This window comes from Myotis nattereri, assembly GCF_964212035.1.
Source record: "Myotis nattereri genome assembly, chromosome: 1".
Classification (NCBI taxonomy): domain Eukaryota; kingdom Metazoa; phylum Chordata; class Mammalia; order Chiroptera; family Vespertilionidae; genus Myotis; species Myotis nattereri.
In genome coordinates, this window is record NC_138075.1 from 85,374,661 (window position 1) to 85,402,375 (window position 27,715).

At 42.2% G+C, this 27,715-nt stretch overlaps 1 protein-coding gene across 1 annotated transcript; it reads left to right on the forward strand.

Annotated features, from left to right (window-relative positions):
- Positions 1–10,824: 10,824 nt before the first annotated feature.
- Positions 10,825–25,965, forward strand: COCH (cochlin; the record flags this gene model as incomplete). Its single annotated transcript, XM_081097691.1, has 10 exons — positions 10,825–10,894; positions 15,249–15,405; positions 15,966–16,099; positions 16,804–16,866; positions 17,142–17,186; positions 17,296–17,443; positions 20,807–20,910; positions 21,598–21,824; positions 21,985–22,501; positions 25,023–25,965. The coding sequence occupies 10 exons, from the start codon at positions 10,825–10,827 to the stop codon at positions 25,196–25,198; spliced, it is 1,641 nt and encodes a 546-aa protein (XP_080953817.1). The 3' UTR covers positions 25,199–25,965.
- Positions 25,966–27,715: the final 1,750 nt, after the last annotated feature.

A 27,715-nucleotide genomic window follows, 5' to 3' on the forward strand; every position in this document is an offset into this window, starting at 1 on the left:
CCTAACCCTATTCACTAAAAAGGCCTACGAACAATGACCAACCCAGTGTCGATAAGCACCCCTAGCATTTAGATTATGATCTTTAAATACCATTTCCCGTGAAAAGGAACCAGAGTTCCTTAGAGAACTAGCTTATTCCATATCTTGGGCAGGAAATTTCTAAGCTGAGCCTTACACATCTTATAGCAGAGTCTCCTGGAGTCAATGTCAAAGGGACTCAGGAGCAAACTAGAAAAGGTGTAACAGACCAAAAATCGGCCAATTTGAGCAGGAAAAAGGATAATATCTGCAACAGATTAAAACACATCAAATATGTTAGCATCCATGAGTTGATAATATTTCAAACAAAACAGACAAAAACAAACAAACTCAGTCACCTTTGAAAGAGGCAAAGAAACCAACCTATTTTTTATTGTAGTAATATATACATAACATAAAATTTACTATCTTAAACATGTTTAAGTGTTAGGATATTCACATTGTTAAAACAACCATCACCACCATCTCCAGAAGGTTTTCACTTTCCCAAATGGAAACCCTATACCCAGTAAATACCCACTCTCTCTTCCGCCCTCCCCCAAATCCCTGTCAACCTATTATTTTAAACTGGTAAATAAAGGTTAAAAAATGAAACATTTATGCTGCCTTTCCTATATGAGTTATACTGCAAGGTGACCAAGTAAAGAACCCTCTTTTTAGAAGTATTCCGGCTAATCAATGAAGGAATGCTAAGATTAAGAATATCACCATCTTTAGAACATTATGTGAAGTGAAGCAAGCCACTCAGAGAAAGACAAGTACCATATGATTTCACTCATATGTAGAACCTAATGAACAAAGTAAACTGACAAGCAAACTAGAAACAGTCCCATAGATGGAGAGCAGACTGACAGCTGTCAGAGGGAGGGTCATTGCATGGCTGGGTGAGAAGGGTGAAGGGATTGAGTGGCAGTACTGTGATTACCAAAGGGAAAGGGAGTGGGGAGATACATGGCGATGGAAGGAGACTTGAGTTGGGGTGGTGAGCATATAATGCAACATACAGATGCTGTATTATAAAGCTGTACACCTAAAACCTACGTAACTTTATTAACCAATGTCACCCCAATAAATTCAATTAAAAAATTAAAATAGATTTTTCACTAAAAAAAGAATATCACCATTTTGTAAACCCCAATAAATTAATCAATCATGACAATGATTAATAATGGCAGATAACATCACAAAAGGGAAACATGCTATACCTCCTGATGCTTCAAAGTACAAACTGCCACCACTAAAGTAGTACACACACACACACACACACACACACACAGAGAGAGAGAGAGAGAGAGAGAGAGAGAGAGAGAGAGAGAGCAACAACAAAATTACCTGAATACGATCAAGCCTCTATAGCTAACTCCAAAATGTATAATAAATACAGAGGACAGAGGAATATGTTTAATGACAGCATTGAAATACAATTAGCAAAATACAGATCATTAAAAAAGGTACAGAGAATGACCTGACTTTTCAATAAAACGCAGATAAAAAAGAAAAATTTAAAAGAAAGATAAAGAGAAAGCCTATATATGAAAAGAGACTTGAGACACATCAATCAATTATAAACTTTATTTTGATTGACAATTGAAACAATGTAAACCCTAAGTAGTTATGACAGTAAGAAATTAATAATTTTTAGATATGATAATACTAATATGTGATTATAGTTAGAAAGATAGTCCTTATCTTAGAAAAATATCTTTAGAGTTTAAAGATTAATATATCTGGGATTCCCTCAAAATAATTCCTTCAAAAGTAAGGTCATGACAGAATTTAAAATGGCCATAAATGGGTCATTGTTCAAGCCGGATAATAGATTTAAAAGCATTCACTTTAATATTTTGTCTATTTTTTGTATATGTTTGAAAATTTCCATCACATTTTTTACAAGGAAGAAAACTAAAACCCAAAATGCAACTTTTGAGCTTAATATATAATTTGAATTAGCTTTAGTCATGTAATAGCTTTTATTAAATTTAAAAACTGTCGATCTTAAATAGCTTGAGCTAAAACCAGCTAACATTTGTGCTTTTCTTCTGCTTCCATGAAAGTGATTTTAAGTACCAATTAAATTTCAAATAACTGTGGCCTTTCTGGGTAAGCTAAAGCTCAACATATTTCATTGCTGTTTGTCAGACTTGCTGCAGCATTCCTATTAAACATGTTCTTTAGTGTGAACTGTTGGCTAAGCAACTTAAATAAATTTCATCTTAAGCTTTCTAAAGATATTGGCCAAATCTTCACTCATAATTTCTGCTTTCAGAGATTGAAGAAATGGTCAAATGAAAATGTTTCTATGTCGGGGAGATCCAAGATGGCAGCGGAGTAGGTGGGAGTTACACTCACCTCATCCCAGGACCAAACTGGAATTACAGCTAAAATGTAGAACAATCATCCTGCATAACCAACTGAAGATTAGCTGAACCGAAGTCTTGCAACCAGAGATCTACAGAAGAAGCCACATCAAGGCTGGTTAGATATACCTACAGACACTTTAGTTCTATTGAGCGAATGGGACCGAATGAAACTTGACAGTATCCCGAAGAGACCTTACGTTACTTGCCAACCATTTTGGAAAAAAGAAATGGAAATAATGGCAGACTCCAAAATGAAGGCAGAAATTCAAGCTTTGCTCTTCCTATCATCAGATTATCTCTCTAGAGTAGTGATGGTGAACCTTTTGAGTTTGGCGTGTCAGCATTTTGAAAAACCCTAACTTAACTCTGGTGCCGTGTCACATACAGAAATTTTTTGATATTTGCAACCATAGTAAAACAAAGATTTATATTTCTGATATTTATTTTATATATTTAAATGCCATTTAACAAAGAAAAATCAATAAAAAAAATGAGTTGGCGTGTCACCTCTGACATGCGTGTCATAGGTTCGCCATCACTGCTACTTGCCTAACAAATTAAAATCTGGAGGATGGATATAAAAATATATCAGAATATATCTTGTGATTTCAAGAGGATTCTCAGGGTTGTTGTTTTCAGTAGTAGATACTGTGTGGGGGGGAAAATAAAAAACATCTATTCTTAATTTCATAGAGGTAAAATAAAATAACATTCCATTAATTATATTTTTGGTCAAAACAAATGCTGTACTCTAGTTTTCTTTAGAAGGCTTTATTTTATCCTTCTCTGTAGAAACTGGTTTCTATCCTATGTTCTAAATTATAAAAGAATATATGTCATTTTGACTTATTCTTCTTTTAATCAATATTTTCTATTGATTTTTAGAGAGACAGGAAGAGAGAGGGAGAGAGAAAGAGAAACATTGATTGGCTGCCTCCTGCAAACCCACAACCAGGGGTAGAGCCCACAATCCAGGATGTGCCCGATCAGGAACCGAACTGGAAGCCTTTCTGTGTGAGGGATAACACCTAACCAACTGAGCCACACTGGCGAGGGCATTGACTTTTAAAATTTATTTTAAAAATATTTTATACATGTTTTTTTAAAAAAGAAAATGTTTCTGTGTCTTTAAAGATGATGAAGACAACTTCCATAACATTGCCTACAGTTCTTTATATAAGCTCAAATCAGCAATTCTTTCTATAACTCAGTTTCAGGAAAAAAACAAAAGTCTGCCTTCCAAGGGGAATAAATCCCTTTAATCATTCAATAAGTAGTATGATTATTTTTTGTGTGTCTAACTTTCCAGGAAACTCAAGGCTAAATGTAGGCCCTGGTCAGGTAGCTCGTTTGGTTAGAGCATTGTCAGGATTGCCAAGGTTGCAAGTTCTATCCCCAGTCAAGGCACATACAGGAATCAATAAATGCAAAAGTAAGTGGAACAACAAATTGATGTGTTCTCTCTCTCTCTCATTAATAAATAAAAATATTTTTTAAAATCTAAATATAATTACAACTCTTTTTAATGTGTTCTCCCTTTCCTTTTACAAGGTGTAAATATTTTATATGAATCATTTATTATAAAAATATATCTTTTAGAACTGGTAATAACATATGTCATTGATGCACATTTTATCCACATTTTAACATCTCTGAAAATTTAACATTCATCTTGTAATCAGCATAATTTTCCCAGAAGCATTTTTTCTTATTTAAAATTACATTAATGGGAACATTTTGCTTCCCAGCAATTATCAGTTTTGGTTCAAATAAACTCCAATCAAAACTCCCAAATAAAATTACATTAGTAATAATGTCTTATATTTTATTGTGGCTTAGATTTGACAAACCGTGAAAACATTTTCAACAGTTATTCTGTAATGTGAAAACACTATTTCAGCAGAACAGAAAAACTGAAAAACAAGGGAAGGAATTAAGCCTTATTAATTGACTCAATTCATCTATAGCATATTTCAAAGAGCCGTTTCTCATGCCCAACTTCTTACAATTAATGTGTAATGAAGGAATTGGGCTTTGCTATACATAATTATTTAGAAACATTTTGTATACAGCTTATATTCTTTGTTCCAATAGAAAATGTTATATGAGCTTCACATTTTAACAACACTATCAACATACAATTCCCCAGAACCACACATATGTACAAGATATTTTATTTCAGTTTCTAATGGCTCAACCAAGCTTATTCAATCATTGACTTCAAATTACTACTACTGCCACGATCATTTGACCACCACACCACAAATCAACCACATATCCCAGGGAAGAAGAGACTAAATAGTCTCACCATACGTACATTATTAAAATCATTGCTAGAGTGGACCCCTGGAGAAAAGGGTTTGGGATCAGCACCCATGCCCACCGATCTTACAAACTAACTGCAGCACCTTAGGCATTTTGCTCTGTATAAATATATTTTTTAAATTATTGTTTGACCTGAATGTTAAAAAATATGAGCAGAACCTGCTATATCTGTATTTGGAATACACAATAATATTTTCTAATTATCGTGTTATGCTAACCTATGAGTTACATGTTTCTCTTGAGGATGCAACAACTCCATAGCAGGTATCAAGGCCACACATGCCTGGCCACAGCAGCCCTCCCACTCAGTGATTCTTCCGCCTCTCCCCCCCTATTCTCATAGCCCTTGTCATTTCTGTCACCTTCTGGCATTTGTTTAAACCTTTCCTTGTGGCTTTATTTGGAAATTAGGAGGAAAAATGACGTATAATCTGGTGGTTATGGGCATGGGCTTTAGAGACCTAGATCTGAATTCTGGCTCTGCTCTCTTGCTGTGTGACTTGGGAGATGTCTTTTATTCAATCGTGGCATCAGTATCTTCATTTATAAAATTAGGATGAAATCCACCTTACAGGTATGTTACAAAAATTCTATGAGAACATGTATAAAGAGCTTGGTCGCGTCAGGATCACTGGTACTATTGGCGTTTGAATCACACCTTTACCAAGAGCCAAACTGGCAACGTGCTGGCCCAAATCCTGTCGTGAGAAAGATAAGCCATCACCAGAACACCCCCAGGACTGAAAGCATGGACATCCTTCATTGCGGTGCCTGAGCATCTATTCTGTACGCCAAGCTTTGGGTAAGTCATTGGGAAAGTGGAAGGGCATACAAAACAGTCTCTGCTTCAAGGAGCTCACCACCTTTTGGAGGAGAATCGCCGCATAGGAAAAGCAAACAGTTGATTAAATAAATCGGGGAGAAGAGACAAATCTCCTTTGCAGAAGAATTCCCGATAATGTACACAGCCACGCTGGTCTCAGGGAGGCTGAACATAACTCCCGCTCCTTCCGTGTGGGCTGTGCATAGCGATGCCCTTCCGAAGAGGGCAGCACAGAAAGAGGAACGAAGAGGAACTCTGCGTAGAGAACCTGACATACACTCCCTCCTCAGGTGACCCAGGTCACCACCAACAGTGGTATCATGTTGACAGTCTGTTCCTCTGATATGATGGGGAGAGAATGTTACTCCTCTTCCGTGACCCTCCTCCCCAAAACCCACAACCCCAGTCTAATGACGAGGAAAACGTCAGGTAACAATGAGGAACATTGTACAAAATACCTCGTCAGCACTTCAAAATAAGGAAACTCTGGGAAGGCGTGGCAGCTGAGGGGAGTCTGAGAAGACATGCTGACCAATGTAACCCAGTATCCTGGACAGGATCCTGGAACCAAAAAAAAGGACATTAGGGCACAGCCGGAGCGGCTCAGTGGTTGAGCACTGACCTAGGAACCAGGAGGTCATGGTTCGATTCCTGATCAGGGCGCATGTCCAAGTGTTCGATCCCTAGTAGGGGACATGCAGGAGGCAGTCGATCAGTGATTCTCTCTCATCATTGATGTTTCTATCTCTCTCTCCCTCTCCCTTCCTCTTTGAAAACAATAAAAAACATTTGTAAAGGACATTAGGTAAAAATTGAGGAAATCTGAACAAATATGTACTTTAGTAAATAATAGTGAATCAGTACTGGTTCATTCATTATGACAGCTATACCATACTCATGTATGATGCTAATAATAGGGGAAACTGGGTGTGAGGTATATGGGGACTCTATTGTTTATCAATTTTCCTGTAAACCTAAAAATGTTTTTAAAAAGAAATATAAGGTAGCAAATGACAAGACAGAATAGGACTGAGTGACTCATTCAGCAAATAGTTAAGTTCCTGTTATGTACTAGACACTCCACTGGGGACCAGGGATAGAGCAATGCACAAAGAGAACAAGATTCGTGACCTTGAGCGCTTACATGGGACGTGTGCTGGGCCTTGAAGAACTGATTTATGTTCCTTGTTGAGGAGGGAAGTCCCAGGGACATTCCAATGGCAATGTGACCTCCATTACTTCTTGTTAAATAAGAGAGAAACATGAGCCAGGCCGCAGTTTAGGAGAGAAGAACAGAAAGGATGAGTCCTGGGATAGCTGGGAGCCAGCTTGCACTGCCCGTGTTTCCTCAGGCCTTCCAAACCCCAGCACACAGCACGTCCCTGGGAGCCCGGGCACATGTGCCCCATCACAGAATGTGGCCAGGGGGAGGCCCCTTACTGGAGAGGAAAGGAAATTGAGGCCCAGAAAAAGGAAATGATTGCTAGTGGTCTCAGGGCTATCTCTGAATCAACTTTTTAATTTTCACTCCCCAGAAGCTGTGGATATTTATTCTGTAGCTTGAAATCATCAAAAGCTGAAAGGCTAGCTGTACACACTTGCTTAATATATGAGTGAACAACAAAAGAAAATCAGGAAAACTAGACCTGATTACACATCACTGAGGTTAAATAACTTAGGTGATAGAGTTTCTCAACTGATTGTGCTCTATAACCAATCACGGATACTGCAAAATAAACGCACGCTTTCTAAAAGAGAACACGTTCGCTTTAAGGCAGCGGTTCTCAACCTGTGGGTCGCGACCCCTTTGGCGGTCGAACGACCCTTTCACAGGGGTCGCCTAAGACCATCCTGCATATCAGATATTTACATGGCGATTCATAACAGTAGCAACATTGCAGTTATGAAGTAGCCACGAAAATAATTTTATGGTTGGGTCACAACATGAGGAACTGTATTTAAAGGGCCAGAAGGTTGAGAACCACTGCTTTAAGGTCCCTGTAACTGAAATAAAACCCAGTTACTGTGTTGCATTAGCTAAGTAACAGTTTACCGGGGAGCTTAAATGGCATAAGGGGTGGGGCAGGACTGATATTCCTTTAAAAAATAAAAGACCAACAACAAAAATTTCAGCGTAACACCAATTCATACTCGGGTAAACACAGAGCAGAGTGGGCCCCCCCCCCCCCCCAAACCAAGAGCCTATCTGTGTCGGTAATGAGCCAAATCCAACCGGGTAACCATGCTACTCTTGAGAAACCCTTGGGGCTGTCAGCAGCATCCTGAAGCCCGAAGATGCCACCGAGGCCATCAGCTTTAGAGGCAGCTCACTCCCTGGCCAGTGCCAGCCCATTCCGCACAAAGTTAGAAACGGACCAGACGGCACACTGAAGGAAAATTAAGCTTTTGAAATTAAGTTTTCAACCTTTCTGTTAAGGATTGTTTTTAAACAACCACCAGGTCAAAGATGCTTCCACATTTTACTGGGGGAACACAGTAGCACATTTAAAGTAAAATTTTAGTGATAAGATCATGAAAGAAAAATGAAAAAGTAGAATTATTAGCTGAACCTCCAACATGGAGGTAAGCATTCTGCACCGTGTGCAGCGCATGAGAATCACCTGGAGAGCTGAGGGCCGAACGCCTGCCGGCCTCTGGCTCCAGCACTCAGAAAGCTCCCAGGTGGTTCCATCGTGCAGTTAGGAACCCACTGCTCTATGGGGAGTTAGTCTAAATTCTGAGTATCAACTATTCTTATTAAAACAGGATAAACTAACCAGGCATCCTGGGAGTACAATACCCTGAAATGTCACCCAATTGAATACAAAACTATAATTTTAATAATTTGTCTTTTAAGTCAAACATACCCAGGATTCTTTGACTTTTCCTCTCCTCAGGTATATCCATAGCAGAAGCCATTCCCTCTTAAATTCGGGTATTTTTTCCCTCCATACACTTACGGTGAGCGTGAGGCACAAACTAAGTGAGAGCAGACATCTCATCCCCGCTCCCCTGCCTCCTTGGTTGGCCTTGCAAAACTGAAAAATAAATAAAGACTAACTTCTCTTAAATGTTTCAAAACAAAATAATTAAAATGTATCTTTGGGTAAATAGCCATGAAACTCAATGAGCTATTTCCTGTATTTTTTAAGTCACAGACTCAGGGTCAATCATGGGGGGAAAAATAGCTGCATAGTTTTGATTCTGCCAAAGGGCTCAGTGACATTACATCACAGGAGGACTTAGAACTGTGGGTGTTCGGAGAGGCAGGCACCACTTCAGCCATGTGGGCACCTGCATGCTGAGCTGTGGAGTGGTCCCCCACCATCTCCCCCAAATGAACTCTCCCTAATTATATAGCATCATGACAATCTGTCGTCCAGCATAACTGAATCCATTTATCCCACCCTGATACCCCACTAAATAAACACTAACAAAAAGACAGCTTTCATTGTCTCCCAAGGAAAATATCAGGGGCGGTGGCTAGTGGGATTCTAAGAAAAGGGTCACTCTGCCATGGAAGGGATCTTTAAAGCGGCCATGGAAATAAGAATAAAAAACCTCCCAGCCCACAAGTGTTATTCCAGCTCTTTCTCTCCAGAAGACACGCAGGTAGTAAAGGGAATGAAATCGATACTCCCTGGTTGCCTGGTGCGATACTGACGGACAATATTTGGCTTCCAAGTGGTGGTGGTATGTCTGTTTCCTAAAACAAAATGTATGTGAATACTATTCAGCAATGAAAAAGAAGTATTTATACATGTGAATGAACCTCAAAAACGATGCTCTGTGACACATGCCATATAGTGTATCATTCTATTACTATGAAATGGCCATAAAAGGCAAATCTATGGAGACTGGAATTGGGTTAGTGTTGCCTAGGGCCCAGTGTGGGAAAGGTGATTGACTGAAAATGGGCGGAAGGGAGGGGTCCTTTTGGTGATGATGGAAAAGTTCTAAAATTGGATTGTAGTGATGGTTGTACAACTCTGTAAACCAGTGGTTCTCAACCTTCCTAATGCCGCGACCCTTTAATACAGTTCCTCATGTTGTGGTGACCCCCAACCATAAAATTATTTTCGTTGCTACTTTATAAGTGTAATTTTGCTACTGTTATGAATCGTCATGTAAATATCTGATATGCAGGATGTATTTTCATTGTTACAAATTGAACATAATTAAAGCATAGTGATTAATCACAAAAACAATATGTAATTATATATGTGTTTTCCAATGGTCTTAGGCGACCCCTGTGAAAGGGTCGTTCGACCCCCAAAGGGGTCGCGACCCACAGGTTGAGAACCGCTGCTGTAAACTAACTGAAAATCATGGAATTGTGCCCTTAAAATGGGTAGATTTTGTGACATGAAAACCAGTGGTTATACTTCAGACTAAATAAAACTGTTTGAAAAACGTTATTGTGCTACCACTCCTGGGTCTGAGGGTGGTTCCTAAGCCGCCATGAAGGTCATCTTCCTGTCACTTATACTCCCTGTGCTCTTTCTCTAATTTTCACCTGTAAAAAGTTTTCAGGAGGGGGCGGGGAGGGAGGGAGGGAGGGAGGGAGAGAGAGTGCGCCTTTCCGAGAAGCCTCCAAAAATACCTGATCATGCTTGCCCAAATTAAGTTCATATCCATCCTATGGCCAAGAAGATAGGATACACAGATCTGGGTTAATTCTGCCAACACCCGTGACTGAGATCAGAGAAAAGGAAATGGAAGCTTGGAGATTCACTACCATCTGTAAAATATTTGCTACTGAATGCAACATGTGGTTGAAGATGAAGGTCTGGAAGAGTGGCCCCTGTGGAACACGATGAAGAATTCAACACTCTAGGTAACTCCAAGACACATGAGCGTAATTGGATGAAGAAAATATTCCCAGAGAGAGTGGCTGTTTCTTATTCAGAAAAAATAAAAAAGTCATTATCCTGTTTGGTAGGGAGTAATTCTCAAACCTGAACCATGCTCAGAGTGACCTGACTCCCAAGTCCCACCCAAGACTTCCTGAATCAAAAGGTTCAGAGATGGGGCTCAGGACCTGTGTGTCTGGCAAGCCCCCCAAATGACTCTTAGGTAGCCAGGTAGGAGACGTTGGGAACTAGTATCTAAGGCTCGAGAAAAGCTGACCTTCAGTCATAAACAGTATCAGGCTCTGGTCTGTGACTTCAATACCAAGGGACAAAATGGCTTGTGGTCTGAGAGTCCGAGCTCCACCCATGTGAGTGTGCAGGCTTCCCTAGCAGATAATAAACACAGATTCTGAAATTCGGTGCAATGACAGCAGACACCCAGGTCCGGGAATTTGCAAAGGCAGCCCCGCTGCAGAAAAGAAGAAAAGGCAGATGTAAGGAGCGATGGGGCCGCCTCACAGACGTGGCCTTCCCCGTTACAGTAGGTGGAGCCCGTTGGAGAAAATACGGCTCCAGCGGAATCCAAGTCGGGAGGCTGGATCCCTAAGGTCCAAAAAATAACCAATCGGTCGGCAGGGTTTCTAACAAATCCAGGGCATGCATTTACCAGCCCAGGTTGGTTATACTTACAGCGGTTCTCAACCTTCCCAATGCCGCGACCCTTTAATACAGTTCCTCATGTTGTGGTGACCCCCAATTTCATTGTTACAAATTGAACATAATTAGAGCATAGTGATTAATCACAAAAACAATATGTAATTATATATGTTTCCCGGTGGTCTTAGGCGACCCCTGTGAAAGGGTCGTTCGACCCCCAAAGGGGTCCCGACCCACAGGTTGAGAACCGCTGCTTTAGAAGTAGGAACTCTGCTTCCACGGGAGCACGAAGTTGGGCAGTTTTGTGCTGAGGGGGCCGGAGGCCTCGGGGCGGGTGGCAGCACTGCGCGACCTCAGCCGCCTTGGCCGAGGCAGGGCCGGGGGTCCCGGGAGGGCCGCCGCCGGCTGTCGCGGACTGTGCCTGCGGGACCGTCACTCCCCAGCCCGGGCGAGGCGGGCCGCAGTCGCCGCACGTCGGGCAGCCTCGCGCCCCGGGCGCAGTCCGGCCTGGGGCCCCGCGCCGTGCGCTCTGCTGTCCCCCCGCGCGTCCCCAGGCGCGCCCCGCTGTGGCCCCGCACGGATCCCACACCCTGACGCCGGCGCCCGCGGTCCCGGACTCTGACCCAGGCCTTGCGCCTCCCTCGGGGACCCGCGAGGCGTCCAGGTGGCCGAGCCCGCGCCGCGGGGGGGAGGCGCCTCGACGCGGGCCTCACCCCGGGGCAGGGAGGGGAAGCGGGGAGCGGGGCGCCGCCGCCCGGCCCCTGGGGACCGGCCGGGCCCCTCCCCGCGCGCCCCCGCACAGTGCTCATGCGCGCGGCCCAGCCTTTATAGCCGCCACGGGCGCCGCGCTCTCCGCACTCGCGCGCAGCGGGGCGGGTCCGACTCAGGTGCAGAGCCCGGGGCGTCCGGCGCCGGCGTGCGGGTCCCTGAGCCTGTCCGTGTGTCTCCTCTGTCGCTCCCAGCTTGTCTGTCTGTCTGCATATTTCACCCTCTACCCGGGTCCGGGGCTGCACATCGATTCGGGGTCGGGCTCGGTTTGCAGCGGGAGCGTCGCCTCCAGACCGAGCGGGCGTCAGCTCCGGGGTCGCGGCGCTTGGGTCTCCGCCGGCTCCTGGGAACCCGAGAGGTGCGGGGTCTCCGCGGTCGCAGGAGCGGGAGCCCGCGTTCCCCCGGAGCCTCCTCGCACTCTCCCCCTCTCCCGGTCCGAGCAGCCCCCTCGGCTACCATGGCTGCAGCCTGGATCCCGGTCCTCTGCCTCGGTGGGTACGCGCCCCTCGCCGCCCCTTGCCCTCGCGCCGAGCCGGCGGAGGCTGGAGCCCGTCTCGTGCTGTCCTCTCTTCGCAGGTGTGGGGCTGCTGCTGCCGGAGCCCGCGGGCTGCCAGGGAGCCGGTGAGTGGCGGGGTCCCGGCGGGGAAGCGGGGTCGGTCCCGGCCGCGGGCGGGGCTGAGGCCGGCAGGTAGGAGCGCGCGCAGGTGCGGCCCCGGGACCGCGGCCCCGGCGGGAGCCGGAGCGCGAGCCGGTGGGAGGGCTGCCTGGCGCTCCGGTTCCGACCTACGGCCCATCTGCTCGGCTTACCCGTTCCTCCCACGCGGGAGGACCCCTCCCGGCCGAAGGTGACGTTCTTTCCAAGCTACGGAGAAGGGAGCCCCCTAGCCCCTGCACACCCACATCCCCGGGGCCCGCCGGCCGGCCGGCCAGCAGACGGTTAAGGCGGGGGTATTAGTGGAGCCCCCCGGGGAGGGGGGCCTCGCTAGTCCCGGGCGTTCCGCAGTCTTGGGAGCCAGGAGAAGCCCGCTAGACCCGACTGCAGACTCTCCGAGCTGACGAGAGAGAGGCTTGACCCCTGGCTCTGTTCCTAGGAGTGTGCCTTAGCATTTGGGAGTCGTTCTAGAGTTTGCTCCACGTGTAGAAGTCCGAGTATGGGTGTGTGGTTCGGTGTATTTTCTACAAAGGAAAAGGCAAACCCTTCCGGAATGTATCCTTTGTTTTCCTTGAAAGGAGAAATGAGGGTAAGGCTTGCACCGGCTGGGTTCAGCCCCACGCAACTCTCCTCGCCCCCTCGTCCCCACCACACACGCGCACACACACACACGCTCACTAAAGTCAGTGTTGACAGATAAGGGTAATGTGTCTGCTGCCACTGAAAATGGGAAGAAGGATTACGGCTGTTTGATAACAGATGTGAGGCTACTGTTTTTGGTAAAGATTTTCATTCCCATGCCGAAGCCGGTTTGGCTCAGTGGATAGAGCGTCGGCCTGCGGACTGAAAGGTCCCAGGTTCGATTCCGGTCGGGGGCATGTACCTGGGTTGCGGGCACATCCCCAGTATGGAGTGTGCGGGAGGCGGCTGATCGATGTTTCTCTCCCATCGATGTTTCTAACTATCTCTCTCTCCTTTCCTCTCTGTAAAAAATCAATAAAATATATTTAAAAAAAAAAAAAGATTTTCATTCCCCCGACACCCTAGAATGTTTCAGAGCCAAGGGGTTGGCCGTGTATCTGGCATCCTGCCTTCCCTGGACCTTACAGTACAGGGTACAGCTCAACACAGAGGGCCCTTAGGAGGGGGTCCTGCCTGTCCAGGGGGCTCAGTTGGTTGGAGCGTCCTCCCTGCACGAAAAGGTTAGGGGTTCAGTCTGGGGTCCTGGGCTTGCGGGAGGCAGCCAATCAATCTTTCTCGCTCTTCCCCTCCCCCCGCTCTTTTTTCTCCCCTCTCTAAAATCAGTAAGAACATACCTTTGGGTGAGGATTAAAAATAAGTAAATTCAATATTTATAGCGAATTAATGGATTAACATGTTGCATTATGGTATCTTGTTACATGCTGCCAAAGGCTTGTCTGACAGTAAGAACTTAGCTTCTTTATTGGTTGGGTTGGCCATGTAAAACCTGACGGTATTAACAGTGCTTTCTAAAAATGCACTCACTGCCTGAGGTAGTTCTCGGGAACAGGAATAAGCAGGCGCCATTCTGAAGGGACTAACTTCCCTGATTCCTGTCCTGTAGGAGCTGCAGAATATTCTGCGGGCTGTGTGACCTTGGGCAGATTAACACATAGCTTTCATTTCTTCATTTGTAAAATTGGTGATTGAGCTAGATGACATTCAATAAAGTGAAGCATCTTTTTACTGGTTTGCTTACATTCATATAATTTAAAGGCACTGCATTTGGAGGAAAATTGGTATAAATGTGCTTCTGAAGCAAAGGATGACATAGGTTTGTGCATGTGTCTATGAAAATGTCCCTCACAGGCTCAACCCAGATTTAATACCATCCCCTCAGGCAACTATGCACACAGTTGTCATCAGAAGTGAGATTTTTATATTTCTAGAACAAATTAATAAATGGCCAATGAGTGTTATTTTCTAGTTCTCATATAGTTCAATTATGTATTTTATTTTTTAATATATTTTTATTGTTGATAGTATTACAGATATCTCCCATTTCCCCCCACCCCCACCCCCTACACCACCCCTCATATCCTTGAACACCAGGTATACAAGGTCTTTACTACTCTATTGCCTGTGTTCATGGGCTTAAGCATATCCTATATACTAAAGGCTAATATGCAAATTGACCAAACAGTGGAACCACCTGTCACTATGATGCACACTGACCACCAGGGGGCAGACATTCAACACAGGAGCTGCCCCCTGGTGGTCAGTGCTCTCCCACAGGGGGAGAACTGCTCAGCCAGAAGCCAGGCTCATGGCTGGTGAGCACAGCAGCAGTGACAGGAGCCTCTCCCGCCTCTGCAGCAGTGCTAAGGATATCTGACTGCTGGCTTAGGCTTGCTCAGCCATCAGTCAGACATCCCTTGAGGGTTCCCAGACTGCGAGATCCTCCCCCTACAGTGCACGAAGGGCATCTAGTAAGTATATAAGTTCTTTGGTTTATCTCTTCTCACCCCCCTAACCTCCCAATCATGTATTTTCAAACTGATAAGAACTGAGAAAATTTTCCCATTAGACTTTATAGTGTCTGAGGACTAGATTAAATTGGAGAACGGATTTTCAGCTTGCTAAAATCTGGAATGGTGTGGGACAGTATATAAGTCAATATTCCTAACAAGAAGTGTCAAAATCGGGGAAGTAAAATGTCAATCTCATCTCCTAGCCCCCCCCCCCCCCACTCACCCCCACTGCCCAACACGTCCTAAGAACGGTTATTACATTCTCTCCTTCCTCTTCAGTGCCCATTGCTATCACGTGCTTTACCAGAGGCCTGGACATCAGGAAAGAGAAAGCAGATGTGCTCTGCCCCGGGGACTGCCCTCTCGAGGAATTCTCCGTGTTTGGGAACATAGTATATGCTTCTGTGTCAAGCATATGCGGCGCCGCTGTCCACAAGTAAGCCCAAACATGCCAAGGGGAGAGAAACGCACGTGTGATTATTTTTTCTCCCTCTCTAGCCGACTGTATCCCCCATCTTTTCTTTCTTGTGGTGCCATAATAGGCATCAAAGGTTTTCCTGAATATCCTTGACCACCAGCTACACAAGGGAAGCTTTCTGACCGATGGCAAGTTGTATTATTTCTTGATAGTTAGCTCTGTGATTCTAAAACATTGCTAATCATGTAATATATTAGTATGTGCCAGCCATTGTTTTAAGTGCCACGACAACTCTACCACTCTACAAGGTAGGTACAATTTTACTCCATTGTACTGATGAGGGAACATACTGCAAGTGTGTTCTTATCAACACTTAAGCTTGACAGCACAAAACCATTTTCCCAGGCAGATGCTGTACCTGTGTAAGCAAGTTTTTTAAAAAGGCTGGAAGCACTCTTAGATGGGTTTCCTGCTGAACTATTTTCCTGATAAATCAAATAACAGATGCACCATGGCACCAGTCAGCCGGGTGCCCTGAAAAGTGTGGGTTGATCTCAGGTGTTATTCTTGTGTTGCAGGGGAGTAATCAGCAGCTCCGGGGGGCCTGTGCGGATCTATAGCCTACCTGGTCGAGAAAACTACTCCTCAGTAGTTGCCAATGGTATCCAGTCTCAAACACTTTCCAGATGGTCTGCTTCTTTCACAGTGACGAGTAGGTACAATTACGTTCTTACTTTTGTGTAAACATTGCCCCCACCACCACCCCCCAAAAAACATTTTCTGCTTTTCTCAGCCAAACTGAGAAACTTTGATGGCAAAACCTGTGGTCAAGATTGAAGGGGTCAACTACAGGCTAGAGTCAGGTGACCCAAAGAGTCAAGGACCCACTCAAGCCAAACTTGGTGGCTGGGGAGGAATAATCTTGCTATCAGAAGAGGGCAGTAGAAACTTGAATGGTCTGTAATCAGAATGCCCTGACCACGTAACACTAAATCAAAAAAACTAGTGAATGAATGTGAATTCATTTTTGGTGATCTTTTCAAAATATGACCTGCCCTAGCCAGTGTGGCTCAGTTGGTTGGAGTATCATCTCTTACAACAAAAGGTTACAGGATCAATTCCGGGTCAGGACACATACCCAGGTTGTGGGTTTGAACCCCCAGTCAGGGCCCTGCCTATGGGAGGCAACAAATTGATGTTTCTCTTTCTCCCTCTCTCTCTTAAAAAAAAAAAAAAAAAAAGGCCTAATAGATAAGAATCCATTTTGGTTTTTTGAAACAAGAATGCAGCAGTTGCTCCTGAAATTTGCCATCACTCTGTTACATGTACCATCTTATAGAACTCTAGATTAGATTCGTTGTGCTTTGATGATAAAAAAGGAAGAGGAAAAAAATAGCCTCTTCTTTATTTTAACAGAAGGCAAAAGTGGAACCCAGGAAGCCACAGGACAAGCCGTATCCACAGCACAGCCACCATCAGGTATGAAATATGGAGCCTACATTGTCTCACACAGCACTGGGAAGTCCTGCATTGGAGGCACATCAGATATGTAGGCCTCCTGCACGACTGACTTCTTTGTTGGGGCATTGCTTCCCCAGTCCAGAAGATCATAAAGAAATAAATTTTCAAAAAAACATATCTTTTTAAGAATGACACTACTTGTCATAAGCTTTTCCCTATGTGGGCTCTTGCTATGGAACTGTCTGCCGTTTGCTGATGCCAAATGCTTCCTTCCCCACCTCACCCCCAACCAGGTAAACGACTAAAGAAAACACCCAACAAGAAAGCTGGGAATAAAGGTAAGAATCCAGATAGCCATTTGGGAAAATAACTGTGTCCCTCCCTTCTCCCTCCTCCCTCCTTCCCTCTTGGAACTGCTAACAAAAAGACTTGTTTGGGTTTTCACAGACTGTAAAGCAGACATTGCATTTCTGATTGATGGAAGTTTTAATATTGGGCAGCGCCGATTTAATCTACAGAAGAACTTTGTTGGGAAAGTGGCTCTCATGCTGGGAATTGGAACAGAAGGACCACATGTGGGCCTTGTTCAAGCCAGGTATCAACTTTGTTATAATGGGAGGAGACTTGAATGATGACAAATAATCAGTCCTTTTATAGGTACATTTGTTTCAGTTCAATAAACATATTGAGTTGTGGACAGTCTGGATTCCCAAACTATAAAGTCAGGATTTAGGATTGCCTAAGCAGACTGGGTAAGTCTAAGTACTTCCTTTTTGGAGAAAAGGACTTAGAGAATTCTATGCTATTTGTGGACTGAAAGGTTTGTTCCTCATACAAATTACCTTTGCACATCTACTCTGCTCAATTCTTCATTTCTCTTTGCTGAAGGAAAAACAGGCAGTGATATATCTGTAACTCCTCCCTATTCTGTTATTGTTTTTAGCTCTTTCCATATTCCCTTAATTGGAGATTTGAAGCCTGCCCTTTTAATTTTTATTCTCTTAAAAATAGTACTTTTGATGTGTATCATAAAAAGCTTAAAGAACATAAGAGCATAAAGAAAAAAATTCCAAATATAACCTCCAGAGATAATCACTGTAGGATTTTTTTTTTCCTTTTCAGTATTTTAAGAAAATATTTGTCTATATAAGGGCATTTTTTTAAAATATATTTTTATTTCAGAAAGGAAGGGAGAGGGAGAGAGATAGAAACATCAATGATGAGAGAGAATCATTGATTGGCTGCCTCCTGCATGCCCCCCACTGAGGACCGAGCTCAGGAACCCCAGCATGTGCCCTTGATTGGAATGGACCCAGCACCCGTCAGTCCCCAGGCTGACACTCTATCCACTGAGCAAAAACGGCTAGGGCTATGAGGGTATTTCTTGATTTTTAAAAGTTCAGACTATAAAAATGTCTTATAGCCTGTTTTATTCATCCCCGACTATTCTGAGCACTTTATCATGTCACAAAAATTCTTCAGAAAATAATGTTTCATGCTACTCTGCATGATTGATTACTTAGCCATTCTTCTATTGCTTCTTCACCATTACACTGAGCGCTGTGATGAACATCCTATGACATCTGCGTGGTGTCTCTGATTAGACTTGATTCCTGGAAGTGGGGTTGGGTCAGAGGGTTCTGACATTTTTAAGTACTCTGAAATAAAGTTAAATTGCTTTACACTACTTGTTGATCCAGTTTACACTACTGTCATTTTTTAAGGGTTTTCTCCAGTACTATTACAGATATTAATTTATATTTAATTTGTTCTTATATTATTTTTTACAATTGGTTCTTCATTTAGATTTTTTTTTTTTAGTGTGAGAATGTAACTTTGTTGTTTTAACCATTTGTTGTGGTTTTTTAAAATATATTTTATTGATTTTTTACACAGAGGAAGGGAGAGGAATAGAGAGTTAGAAACATCGATGAGAGAGAAACATCGATCAGCTGCCTCCTGCACACTCCCTATCTGGGATGTGCCCACAACCAAGGTACATGCCCTTGACCGGAATTGAACCTGGGACCCTTGAGTCTGCAGGCCAATGCTCTATCCACTGAGCCAAACCGTTTGTTGTTGTTTTTTTGTTTGTTTGTTTTAAAATATATTTTATTGATTTTTTACAGAGAGGAAGGGAGAGAGATAGTTAGAAACATCGATGAGAGAGTAACATCGATCAGCTGCCTCCTGCACATCTCCCACTGGGGATGTGCCCGCAACCAAGGTATATGCCCTTGACCAGAATCAAACCCGGGACCTTTCAGTCCGCAGGCCGACGCTCTATCCACTGAGCCAAACCAGTTTTGGCCCGTTTGTTGTTTTAACAACAAAAGCCATTTGTTGTTTTAACCATTTGTTCAACACCTTTTAAAAATGAGCTTCTTATTCCATTGATTTGTGATAATCTTATATACAAGTTTAGGCAAGTCTGTTTCTTTGATCCATTTGCTACTTCTTACATCCTTTCTACAATGCTTTGATTTTTGTCACTTTATTGTACATTTTAACATCCCATAAGGCAAATTCCCCACAGTACTTTTCTTCATACATTTTTCCTTTGCTATTTTTACCCAATTATTTTTCAAGATGAAACTACACTACCCCGAAGACTCACTTTTCTATAAATGTCCTGGTTTATAGTTTTTCTATTTTAAGAAGAACATTAGAATAAACTGTATCAAGAGTTTCTATTTAAGCAGATAACAATATATCATTAAGGATGCAAAAGAAGACTAAATTTCATAAATCATAATTTGGATAGTTAAGAAGTGACCATAAAAGTGAAGAGGTTATCACCCCATGAAATCTGACTTTGTGACCCAGCATTCCACCAGGTAGACAGAAATCGCACCATCCGGCAAGACGATCAGTGCTACAGTTGTCCCTCAAAAATCTTGGTTTAATGGCAACTGATACAAAAATCTTAAAATTTTGCACTTATGAAATATTGGCATCTAAAAACAGTGCATCAGACTGTGCTTTAACTGTTTTTACTCAACATGGTCTTTAATGAACAGAGTAGTTGTGAAAGTGAGCCATGATTTGTTTGCTATTAAATATGGGAAATCTCAAACCTCCTACCATACACATCATTTTAAGATTAGCAAATGTCAACATCATTTATTAGAAGAAAAACTCAATATCATCATACTTTATAATGTTTCCTCATAACTTCCCATTTAAAATGTTGGCCTTGGTGTCACTGAAGCTGCCTCTTCCGACCAGAGACCTGGGTCAATAGACCCACACTGTTCAGTGCTTCCAGGTCAGCCTGGGCCAGACCCGCCCCACACCAGGCGGATTGCGGTTAAGCCCATTGCCCTGACCCGGGCCTGGTTTCAGGTGCTCCTAATAGTTTAGGTATGGACTTTGGGTGCAGGAGTGGGAGCCAAACAAATCTGAATTTAAAGTGTGGCTATGTTTTGTTGGGAAAATTACCTAAATGTCTGAGCCTGTTTCTTATATTATAGGGATAATAATTTCTATCTCCTAGAGTTATAATGAAATGAGATTATACATAATATATAGCATATTACCCAGACCTGGGGTCCTCAAACTACGGCCTGCGGGCCACATGCAAATACAAATATTGTATTTGTTCCCGTTTTGTTTTTTTACTTCAAAATAAGATATGTGCAGTGTGCATAGGAATTTGTTCATAGTTTTTTTTTAAACTATAGTCCGGCCCTCCAACTGTCTGAGGGACAGTGAACTGGCCCCCTGGTTAAAAAGTTTGAGGACCCCTGACCCAGACTATAGTAAATCCTTAAGGTAGCAATTGTTTTTGTTACATTTTTAAAAGACCCCTAAAAATTCAAGTAAAGATGCAATGTCTTAGTTGATGATATAATGTGGGATTAAGAAAGAAACTTAGACATTGTCCACTTTAAAGTTTAAGATATATAATTTGCTCATTTTCTGTTTCCAATTCTCTTTTTTTCATTTTTCCACGTAGTGAACACCCCAAAATAGAATTTTACTTGAAAAACTTTACATCAGCCAAAGATGTTTTGTTTGCCATAAAGGAAGTAGGTTTCCGAGGGGGTAATTCCAATACAGGTAAGTAGACTTTGGCACCTGGGATATAACACAGGAGGTTATGAATGATTAGATATGTAGAACAGTATTGTGCTTTTTTTATATAAGGAGATGTGAAATGCTTCTTCCTGTCTCTGGAATCCTGGCTAGTATGCACTTGATCATCTGAGGTGCTCAATTTTTAATGGAAAATATACCAAAGGGTTAATTTTATTTATTAAAAAAAAAAAAAAAAGCATCATGACCCAAAATCCTTCTAATGAATAGGGCAGATGTCACTTTAGGCAAGTACCTGTTTGGAATGTTAAAAAGAAGTAAAGACCAACAGACTTACCTAATAAATGTAGATGTGGTAGAAAGAACTAAAGTAGCACTATGGACCCTCAGAAGGGAGACTTCTTATTCCGAGTCCTTAGTGGTACTAATCAGTCACTAGGGACGAGATGGAGAGCATGGGTACAGGAGTGGGAGTGTTGTGTTTCTGACTGATGTAAATGAAAGGAAATGTGAGGCTTTTGGGAAGTGATGGGATAGGTGAAGACAAAATTGGCCTGACAGATCATTAAACTTTCCCACCATATGCATCAGTTATAGAACCGGGCTCTATATGTTAAATTCTTAAGCGAAGTGGCATCAGGTTGGTATAGGGAAATAGAAATGTCATTTGAGCAGTAGTGGTGCTCCAGTTTGCTTCTTTTTTACTCCTAGGAAAAGCCTTGAAGCACACCGCCCAGAAATTCTTCACAGCAGAAACGGGTGTGAGAAAGGGGATTCCCAAAGTGGTGGTGGTATTTATTGATGGCTGGCCTTCTGATGACATTGAGGAAGCAGGCATTGTGGCTAGAGAGTTTGGTGTCAATGTATTCATAGTTTCTGTGGCCAAGCCCATCCCTGAAGAATTGGGGATGGTTCAGGATGTTGCATTTATTGATAAGGTAAGGAGGTGCGGGATGTCTTGTTATGGTAGTGATTCAGTTTTGGACCTTGAGGCATAGTGCTGACTGGCCCATATCTAACATTCAAGATTTCATAATTTTTAAGAAGAAACAATGTTTGACCCCTTTGGATATCTTTTCTGTTCTTCCCTTCCATTAGGCTGTCTGTCGGAATAATGGTTTCTTCTCTTACCACATGCCCAACTGGTTTGGCACCACAAAATACGTAAAGCCTCTAGTACAGAAGCTCTGCACTCACGAGCAAATGATGTGCAGCAAGACCTGTTATAACTCAGTGAACATTGCCTTTCTAATTGACGGCTCTAGCAGCGTTGGGGATAGTAACTTCCGTATCATGCTTGAATTTGTCTCCAACATAGCCAAGACTTTTGAAATCTCAGACATTGGTGCCAAGATAGCTGCTGTACAGTTCACCTATGATCAGCGCACAGAATTCAGTTTCACTGACTATAGCACCAAAGAGAATGTCCTAGCGGTTATCCGAAACATCCGCTATATGAGTGGTGGAACAGCTACTGGTGATGCCATTTCTTTTACTGTTAGAAATGTGTTTGGTCCCATGAGGGACAGCCCCAACAAGAACTTCCTGGTAGTTGTCACAGATGGGCAGTCCTATGATGATGTTCGAGGCCCTGCTGCTGCTGCACATGATGCAGGTAAGGTCCTTCCTTGTCCTTTGGGAAGGGAAATTGAGGAGGGGTTCAGTGAATTTTAGAAGTAAACTTAGGCATTTATTTCATTAAATAAACATCTACAATGCCACAGTCACATTCTAAAAGCTTTACCCAATATTAGCTGATTCAATTGTCAAGGCAGCTCTACTAATTTCATTCCAGATAAGAAAATAAACTCACCCAAAGTACACATTAAGTCAGGCCAGTATTCAAACCCAGGCAGCCTAGCTGAAACCACACTTCTAACCACTGTATTGTTGGGAAAATACCATGAGAACCATGTCACGTGTCATGGAAATGTTATAGGTTCACATTTGACTCAAACTTGGAATATATCCACCATCTCCAACCCCTAGCCACAATTTATCATAATTTACTGTGAATCTGCTATTTGAAAATGTATCCTTTTTTTTTTTTTTTTTTTTTTTTTTTTTTTTTAGTTTTCAGGCTGGGGTGAGCTTTCTAAGTTGATAAGGTCACCAATGAAATTTAAATTCTATTCCATCTAAACTTTCTAAGTGTCTTTTTTTTTCTTGAGAATGAAAACACACTCTGATGTTATACGAGAGTATAAAAAGGTCCTTTCTTACCCCAACCTTAATATTACTTTTGGCAAAGGCCGCTAGTTCCTGAAGACATTAGCATGTGTTGCTGAGATCAAATAGGCCAACAAATAGCTGAGGGTTCCCTTTCCCGGGATGAAACTGAGTGACTGGAGTCCAATATTTAAAAAACAAAAATGTTCAATTGGGAGGGGGTTTAGCAGCCTTCCATTTTTCTGTACTCTTCTGCACATTCTTTTCCCTATTTGTGAATAACCTTTTTCTTTTTTTGTACATTAGCACCTCTGCTAATGCATTTGTGTATTTGATAAATATTGATGGATATTTTTATTAAAACTGATAAATGTAATTTAAGTGATACATGGGTTTATTTTTATACATCTGGCTTATTTTATACATCAGTAAACTAGCCTATGTTGAAGACCTCTTTTCTGTCATACTCCTTAAAAAATGTAGATGACTAAATTATGGTTAACAGGATTGGATTCAGGCTAAATTAAGTGAACTAGTCTATTTCAAATATATTTTCCCTATATGATTAATTGAACTTTTCATGAATAGTATTGTTATTTAACAAAATCCAGAAAATAGACTTTCTGGGCTATATCACAACCATTTTTATATTGTTCTTTTAACTATGAGTATATACTGGGCCTGAGCTCAACTCTCTAAGCTTGAATGCAGAATTCAAAGTGAAAAAACTAAGGGGGAGGGAAATTTTTATTTTTCTCTTGCCAGAGAGACTGGCTGGTGGTGATAAATCCTAAATTGTTTGAAATAGCTTTTGTATCATCTAAACCTGCTTCGTTTGTATCTTAAGCTTCCACAACTCTGTACACTGTATACCACTAGAAGGGGAATGAAGCCTTGGCTAGGAGGGGAGTAGCTATTGCAGAAACTCCCAAAATGTTATGGGGAATTACACCCAGAAGATAAGACAGTACACTAAGAATCTACTAAACCACTGCTTTTACAATTGGGATTGAGGCGAATCAAACTAATGCAACAGCACCCTGACCAAAATGTACAGTTGGAATAAAAGCCTACTAGTACTCAAGGGAATGCAGATGGAATGCCTCCATGTAACAGGAAATTCCAGCTTCACAGGCATTTCTTCTGGCTTTATTTTTATTGATTATATAGAGAGGGAGAGAAAAAACATCAATTTGTTGTTTCACTTACGATGCATTGATTGGTCCTTGTATGTGCCCTGACCAGGGATTGAATCCACAATCTTGGTATATGAGGATGATGCTCTAATCAACTGAGCTATCCTGCAAGGGCTCTCTTTGGCCATTTTTATCACCAGATTTTTGCTTTGGGATTAAAGGCTGACAATTTCTTACTGGTCAGTTTGCCAATGTAACATATAGACTTAAATGGAAGTTACTATTCACAGATGACTAGTCACCATTCCCTGACAGTGCAGTCTCAGACAACTTTCACCATTTCTGTACCCCACCTCTTGTGCCAGTTTCTTACTCAATTATAATGGCCTGACTCCAGTATAATGTTTAACTAAACTGAGGATAGCAGGCCTACCAAGCTCATACCGATCTCAGAGGTAAAGTTTTCATCATTTCACTAAATATGTTTGTTGTAGGGTGTTTTTTTGTTGTTTTTTAAAGATGTTTATCAGGTTATTTCTAGTAATTATCAGCATGGATATTGAACTTTATAAAAAAAATTTTTTCTGTCAGTGATCATTTGCCTGGTAATTACACGGACAGTAAAGCTCTGGTTTTGACAAAACTGTTTAGCCATTTTCATTACAATGACTGTCAAAACTTACCTAACCATCTGCTACAGGGGATTTAGTTCTTCAGACGTTACTAGGCAGTTTTATCTGCAACTATGTCTTAATATATTAAAACTATGTGTAATTTTATATGTAAACTGGAACTTGGATTTACATTCCCTTAAAAATATTTCCATTGTAGGTATCACCATCTTCTCTGTTGGTGTGGCTTGGGCACCTCTGGATGACCTGAGAGATATGGCCTCTAAACCAAAGGAATCGCACGCTTTCTTCACAAGGGAGTTCACAGGATTAGAACCAATTGTTTCTGATGTCATCAGGGGCATTTGTAGAGATTTCTTAGAATCCCAGCAATAATGGTGATGTTGCGACAACTGAAAGAAAAAGTGCAACAGGATATAATGTATAAGTAATACTGAAATACTATAGAGCATATTGGGATCAGATACAAAACTATATTTAAGAGCCAACTGCTGTTTTAAGCAAATAAGCATTCACTTAAAGCTACTACTTTTAATTACAATTTAGACGTAATTGTTCACTCTGCTGAGGCTTCATAATCATGACCCTTAGAAACTCAGGAAAGGGGTATATCATGGATTAAAACCTTAAGAGTTCTATTCTAACATGTATATTAAATGTATAGATATGAAAATTCCATAGCTCAATAAAAGAATCTGATATTTAGACCAAAAGTAACATTCCTTTTATCATTCTGTATTAAATATATAAGCAAAATAAAAAATTAAAAAGAAAAGTTATTTCAAATATATCTTGACCCAAGTAGATGTTATTTAGTATTCTAAAGTTATAATTGCTGATGCAATGGAAGGACTTGGTATCAAGCTTATTTTGTAGTGTATTTTCACAGTAAGTTATCACACTGAACAGGATAGCAGGACTACCTAGTATTTTTCTATTTATCTAACCCTTAATTTTTATGTGTAGGGGTATATATGGCTTGTACGCTAAAGTCATCCATGTACAAAATGTTAAGTTGGTAAATTTTTACTTACCATTTACATATAGCTTTAAAGAAAAGCACATATTTCAAATAGCAGAACTGCAGAGAAAGTATTGTCAGTTTGACTATATTTAAGCAATAAAATTGATAGTGACTATTCAAGCTGCCGTTTATTTTCCTAAGTGTTTCTCCCTAGGGCATGTAAAAATTCTGCATTCAATAATTTATGCAGAAAGGCCAACTGAATTTTTTTAAAAAGTCATGCAATAAGACTATGCCTTTTCTATCATTGAATGCCTACTGTTTTAGGCATCATACACAGCCACTACCAGATAAACAGTATAAAAATATTTTATAATTGGCATTAGTTTTACTTAAATGTGCTTGTGAAGTTGGTGCCTACGAAAAGTGTTCAGAATTCCATTAATGTAATTATCATTACTCCCCAGGAACTCTCTTCTCAGGTAGAGCATCCTGCTTACTTTCTTAAGACAGGACCTGCCCTCACTCATTCAACTGCGCACCTTATCTCCTGTAACACAGTCACTGATCCTATCTGGGTGATTTACAACCAGCTGACCCCAAAATGGTGTTAATTAGTGGAATAATATACATACTCCAGTTAATCTTTTGAGTCTAACAATTTTAGTTTGTGGAAAAGGAATGAAAAGACTGTACTTAAGAGGTATACCTGAAATTGCCTTTGACACTAGATAAAAATTTGATAAAATCAAGTTGGGAAGACAATAAACCTCTCTACCTTATAAAATGTGGCAAATATGAATTCATGTAACAGATTTTCAAATAACCTAGTACATAAAGCACAAATTCTCAGCCAAGAGTACCACTCCTTAAAAATTTAAGCTTAAGTGAAAACTTGGCCTCTAGCCCTTTTAAAAATGCTTTACCTTTAATTCTATAAAGAACAAAGTTTTGAGGTATGTGAGGTAACCAGAGAAACTAATATTTTGACTGACTTAAAGAGCAGCAAGAGAGTAGAAATGAGCACTTTATCAAGTTGCTATCAATCTATCCTATCTAATAATAGACAAACATGGTAATTAACCGTAACTTCGCTACCCTTCCCATTGGCTGATCAGCGAGATATGCAAATTAACTGCCAACCAAGATGGCGGCCAGCAGCCAGGCAGCTGAAGCAAACAGGAGGCTTGCTTGCTCCAGTGATGGAGGAAGCCAAGGTTCCCCGCCTGCCGCTGCCGGCCTCTGAGCTGCACTCTAAGAAACAATGTTGCAATTATACAAGCTAAACAAACCCAGAAACCTGCTTTCTGCCAGCTGGGCCTCAGAGCTGGAGCTGTAACAGTTTTTCAATTATAGAAGCCAAACCCAGATACCTGCTCCCAGCAGCCGAGGTCTCAGAGCTGGAGTTGAGCCTCAGAGCTAAAGCTGGCTCTCAGCTCCAGTGACAGCCATAGAAGGTAAATAAGTCCCAGAATAAAAAGAAAAAAAGGAGAGGTTGGGAGCTTCAGTCACCCGCCAGCCTGAAAATAGCCCTCAGCCCCTCACCCAGACTGGCCAGGCACCCCAGTGGGGACCCCCACCCTGAAGGGGGTGTGACCAGCTGCAAACAGCCATCATCCCCTCATCCAGGCTGGCCAGGCACCCAAGCGGGACCCCCACCCTGATCCGGGACACCCTTCAGGGCAAACCAGCCAGCCCCCACCCGTGCACCAGGCCTCTATCCTATATAGTAAAAGGGTAATATGCAAACTGACCCTAACAGCAGAAGGACTGGGAATGACTGGTCACTATGACACACACTGACCACCAGGGGCAGACGCTCAATGCAGGAGCTGCCCTCTGGTGGTCAGGGTGCTCTCACATGGGAGGAGCTATGCTCAGCCACAAGCCAGGCTAAAGGCTGCCAGTACAGCGGTAGTGGTAGGAGC